This window comes from Chiloscyllium plagiosum, chromosome 51, assembly GCF_004010195.1.
Source record: "Chiloscyllium plagiosum isolate BGI_BamShark_2017 chromosome 51, ASM401019v2, whole genome shotgun sequence".
Taxonomy (NCBI): domain Eukaryota; kingdom Metazoa; phylum Chordata; class Chondrichthyes; order Orectolobiformes; family Hemiscylliidae; genus Chiloscyllium; species Chiloscyllium plagiosum.
This window is the reverse complement of record NC_057760.1, coordinates 3390331-3396108: the sequence shown is the minus strand read 5'-3', so window position 1 is coordinate 3396108 and position 5778 is coordinate 3390331. Positions and strand designations below refer to the sequence as shown.

Genomic DNA, 5778 nt, shown 5'->3' with positions numbered 1-5778 from the left:
ATTACATATCCTGAGGAGGACATGAGACATGAACCCTGATCTTTTGGCACTGAAGTAGGGACCATCATCTTGCTCAACCTGACTGGCTCAGAGATAGGGTCACTGCGACTTGCCACAACAGCCTTCAGTTCCTTGGAGTAGATATTTTCCTAATCAAACTGTTCAGAGATGTTATTGCACAGCTCTAGAGTAAGTGGGACTTGAACCTGAATCTCCTGGCTTAGAGGTAGGGACACTGCAACAGTGCCAGAAGAGACCCCAGTTCCTCAGAGTAACGTCCCAGCTATCTTCAGCTGCTTCATCAATGACCTCCCTTCCAACATAAGGTCAGAAGTGGGGATGTTGAAGGATTGCATTATGTTCAGCACTATTCACGACTCCTCAGGTACTGAAGCAGTCTCCATTCAAATACAACAAGATCTGGACAATATCTGGGTTTGGGCTGACACGTGACAAATAACATCTATGCCACACAAGTGACAGGACAATGACCATCACTAAACAGAGAGGATGCAACCACTGCTTCTTGACATTCAACATTGTTACTACAAAATTCCTCACCATCAATATTTCAGGCATCACAATTAACCAGAAGTTGGCTGGGAAAGTACGGTGAGTCATTCACCGCCTGACTCCCAAAGCCTGTCCACCAAGTGCAAGTCAGGAGGGTGATGGAATACTCCCACTTGCCCTGGATGGGGGCAGCTCCAACAACACTCAAGAAGCTGGACACCATCCAGGACAAAGCAGTTGCTTGATCGGCACCACATCCACCTCCTTCAAAATTGCCTCCCTTTGCGCCTTGTATTGTTTCCCAGACTGATTACAGGATGTAATAACATTCAAACCTGCTGTCTCCACAATCCAGATAAAGACAAGAGATATAAAAAACACAGTGCCTTCAAAACACATACAGCTGTGACTTTGACGTCTACCTGCTGTTTCGTTTATTGTTAGGTCTAAATCCTGGAACACCGTTGCTAAAAGCACCTAGGAGCACAGTCACAACTTCGGTTGTTCAACATGGCTACTCACCACCACTGAGAGGGAATGTGAGGTGATGTACGAGAGCGAGCAAGTGACTTGGAAGGTGAGCAGATACAGAAACCCTAACCAGTTGTCCCTTACTTGACCACAGGGGTACTGAGGCCAGTAAGAACTACTGGCTTGGCTGGGATCTGCTAACTCATCACAGGTCAAGCTGAAACCTGGGACCTTCTTGCTATGCAGCTTATTATCCAAAAGCTGCAGAAGGTACAATTTGCAGACAGGCCGGACCAAGTGGAAACCATCTCTCAACAACTTTTTTTTTGGTTTATTTACAAAATAAAAACTTTTAAACCAATAACAGATTAAACATTTACAACTACAAAAAAACAGAATGCAATACCAGATGACTGTCTGCCAATGAGCAGCACTATTCCATTCTGAATTAATTTTATTTCAAGTGTTTGACAGTAGTTCTTAATGCAGAGTTTTGGCTCCTGTTTCATTTTGAACTGCATCACCAACTAATACATTCATACAATACCTTGGGTGGGGATAGTATAGTGAACATGAAAGGCAAGCTCTAAGAAAGCTAAGTAAACCTGAATGAAGGCAGTAACACAGCAAACACTGTTCCCAGATGCGCCAGGATAAGGAAGCAAATTTGTTCCTGTCTGCTATAATAGTTTGCTGGCACTTGGAGTTGGAGTCAAAGCCAGGGACACAGCCATACTTGTTTGGGTGAATTTTAGACAGGAACTAGATCTGCAAAACTAAGCTGGCACATGCAATTAACTGAAGCAGCTCTTCAGAAGAGCTGGCAGAGGTTTGACAGGCAAATTGGCCTCTTCTGGCCTGAAAGAATCTGTGCACATATTGAAGGTTCATATTGTACTCAGCTTCTTTCCAAACCATGCTGCAGGTTTAGGGCTGGAGCATGGGTGATAACATTAATGCCTTTTGTTAGACCCGGCCTGTGCAGTCAGTGCTTCAGTGATAGCTCTCTACCCTCAGAGTAACCAGAAGTGTACCACTCCCCTCATGGCTGGATGGTGGAACAGTGCAACTGCAGATCACTCCTCAGACCCATGTCCCAGATCAGAATTTAAACTGTGAATCATTTTAACACCATTAAAGCCAATACCTTGCATTGTACAAATAAAAATCAGAATAAAAACCAGTGATCAATTCAGTGGCTCTTGGATTATACTGCTGTGCTCGGTCACAGATTGGTCACTGCTCAGAGTGGATCACACTACCAAGACTAACTAAACTTCATGCATCACCATTTACAAACCCATCCAAGTTACAGCCAACTTTGTTGTGTTTGACATTTTAACATGACAAAAAAAATCATTGAAATTGGCCAGTGATGTTTAACACTGTGGTGCCATGTCATTATTCCCCAACCTTCGCTTCCTTCCACATTCACTCACTCACAGCTCAAAACCTAATACCATCCAATGTCAACTATCTGTGTATCATTGAGGCTGTGATCTCTCTCTTCCTCCCTCTCAATACTGTATTACTTTAAGACCCTGTCATTAATGCTGCTGCCCTCTTTGCTGTAAGCCAACATACATTCTGCATGACCCTGAAGCTTGAAGAAAATGAAAAGTGGAATTCTCCTTCACAAATACCAGCAGGAGTGGCAAAAGCTGAAGACTTCCTGCTCCTTGGGATTTATGGGCTACGCTGTTAATCCAAGGTTTGTTTAACCCTCAGTTCCTCAGTCACATCCTGCATGGTATAAACGAATGTTTTGTGGAGAAATATGAAAACTTGCCAAATCGAATTCATGACAACCATCAAGCTGATGAGGTTTGATCTCCTGCTGACACTCAATCTTGAACTGAAAAGCTGAGAGAGTGGCCAGGTATCAGAAGACCTGTTCCTCCAGTGCATGTTGAGATGGAGGAAGGAAGGAAGAGGTCATGAATTTAGAGAGCTCTGCTCTCCGATTCCCAATTGTTTCTCTTCTTTGACTATGCTATAATATTAGTACCCACTTGGGGATGCAGAAAGGGAACAGAGGAAAGCAGTAACTAGGTCAGTCAGTCAGCGGCTGCCAGCCTGGGAGGGGGCAAGAGGAAACATACTGTCCCTGCACTGACTCCTATGCTTCTGAATCCCACTGATTTCCTTTCCTAGGAGCTCCCATCCTTTCTGCTCAAAGACACCTTCTAATAAATGGTAAATTACCTTGGATTGTACAGGGAAGAGCTGGAGGTAGGGCTGCTTAAAGTGGCCAGACACCTCGTTGCAAACACAAGGTATTTATGAGAGCTGGAGGGTAAAAGAGAGAAACCAGTGATCTGACCTGGCCGCTGACAGGCCATCCTTCAGGAGATAGCTCTTAAAATCAATCTCTGATTGGCTCATAAGGGTAAGGAGATTTTAAGAACTGGCTCAAGGAGGTCTGAGGATTTAGAGAGTAATCCCTTCCACCTGCACTAAGGGTATTACCCTAAAACTATATCAGTATTTATATTGAAAACTGAAAGGGCAATCTTAGATTTGGGGGTTGAATGTGTAGATCAGTACTGGAACCATGCGCCTGCAACATCCAAATCAGGCACAAGATAACCCATTCCTGTCAGTCTGTGAAAACTCACTGGTTAAGATTAGATTCGATTTTTACAGTGTGGAAACAGACCCTTCGGCCCAACAAGTCCACACCGACCCTCTGAAGAGTAACCCATCCTGACCCATTGCCCTCTGACTAATGTTAACTGGTAAAGGCTGGGGGCAGGGAGGGAAGCAGAGTCCCTGCCTCTGCTGGCAAGTGCACAATGCGAATGGAAAAATTATTGATGAAGCAGCCTACAGCTGAACAATCTGCTCACGTACGTGCCCTTGGTTCACCACTGATGAATAACTACTTCACAAGACATTGAGGGTGGGGAGCACTTGTGGACCTGGAGGACAGACAGAGACAGAAAACTGGGGGAAGGGGCAACAGACAGCATCCAAACAGATACGGCCTGGTGGCCATTTGATTAGAAAGCTACATTGGAATAGACAGCAATATTTTCAAACATCTATTATAGGGTTAAGAAGTTTGAGTATAAGGTTGACAATCAGTTCATATGTAGCACAATGGCTCGGGGAGGGGTTATTAGTTCCTTTTTGTGTCTTTTTCTGTCTTGTCACTGTCACGTTTCAGATTGAGTAAAACCCACACCCCACCTCACTGTTAAATCGAGGCTTTCCTGCAGGATTTACTTCCAAGAGATTCACAACTTCCCTCTCACTGCAAAACACAAATACACCTGGCGAGCTCTGAAAAGTGGCATTTCTCACCCGGTGAAATTAAAATCAACTTCCCATGGTCTTCGAAATAGAGCAAAGTTCGAACAAACTGAGCGTAAAACTATGATCTTTGTGCAACCATTGAAAAGCGAATCAATGCCACATTGTTAAACACATAATTCACAGAATGAAAGATAGGCCCCTGTAAATGCCATCAGTTTGGGAGCAGCCACTCAACCATGGCACCTGCCCACTTGTTTCTTTAATATATATCATTTACAATAGAAGTAACAATATTACTGATCAGGTTATGCAGGGATTGGGGTGCAAAGTACTTCCTGCAGAGTCCTTCAGTACGCCCAGGGGTCTCGCTGTCGGTTTTCACTGCTACTCAAGTTACCAGATAACTCCTCTGAGGTTTGCCGGTGACCCATGGTGACCTCTCCATTCAAACTCTTGCGACACACAGGACAGGTATCATGCTGAAACACAGTAGTGTTTGAGAATTAAACAGTGCAAATCCTAAAATAATATGGCTTCAGTTGTGAACTGCATCATGCATCTTTCACTCTAGTTTGTATTAATGCAGACTCTCGGAGGATTACAATTTACTTGACTGCCGTGATTCAGTAAACTTTTGCAGGACACGTTACCACTTTGATTCAAGCAATCAACCCAACAGTCAGAACTTTAAAACAAATCAAGTTACAGATAAGAGAATGGGCAGATTTCCTGGAAATCCAGAGGGAAACAACTTCCCAGCCGGGAAGTGAGGAGAGAGATTCCCCAGTCAGTCTTTCTGACTACTCCACAAGTCCCATTCCTTCACAAACACAAGTTGAACTTGGAGAATGGACTGCAGAGGAGGAGAGCAAACATGTGTAACATTTCAGTGAAAAGATTGCTGTGCAGGATAGCTCACCAGTTCTAACCAGGGTACGATGCAGTCGCTGTGGAAGAAGTGGTTACAGGGAAGTTGTCGAACCTGTTCCTCAAGAAGATAATCCTCTTTACAAACTGGACATTCTAAACCGGAATCTACAGCAATGTAAGTCAGAGATTTATATTAACACACAAGGAAAACCTTCACTTCATTCCTTGCTGTGCAAAGATTTACAGTTCCCCATCATCACCTCCCTGAATTACATGTTACATCCATCCCCATGTGAAGCGCTCCATTTTGGTAAATGGTCCACACATCTGTACATGACACAGACTTGTCCAGTCCTGGCACAGAGTATCACTTTTCTCTTCCATCCCTATTGCTCCCCAACCTCCCATCGCTCCCCAACATCTCTCACCAACCTCCCATCGCTCCCCAACATCTCTCACCAACCACCCATCGCTCCGCTAGCATCGCTCCCCAACTTCCCATCAAATCGCTCACCAACCTCCTATCGCTCCCCAACTCCCCTTCGCTGCTCACCAACCTCCCATCGCTCAACGTCCCATCACTCCCCTAACATCACTCCCCAATGTCCCATCACTCCCCTAACATTGCTCAACAATGTCCCATTACCCCCCTAACATCTCCCACCA

At 44.6% G+C, this 5778-nt stretch overlaps 1 protein-coding gene across 1 annotated transcript in view; it reads right to left on the bottom strand.

Annotated features, from left to right (window-relative positions):
* Positions 1-1293: 1293 nt before the first annotated feature.
* rnf115a (ring finger protein 115a) overlaps positions 1294-5778 on the bottom strand; it is an 18703-nt gene continuing 14218 nt past the window's right edge. Inside the window, exons 8-9 of the mRNA XM_043684098.1 lie at positions 5162-5303; positions 1294-4721 (exon numbers count right to left, since the gene is read on the bottom strand). Of these exons, the coding sequence (XP_043540033.1) occupies positions 4590-4721; positions 5162-5303 (274 nt within the window). The 3' untranslated portion in view covers positions 1294-4589. The remainder of the gene's footprint in view (positions 4722-5161; positions 5304-5778) is intronic.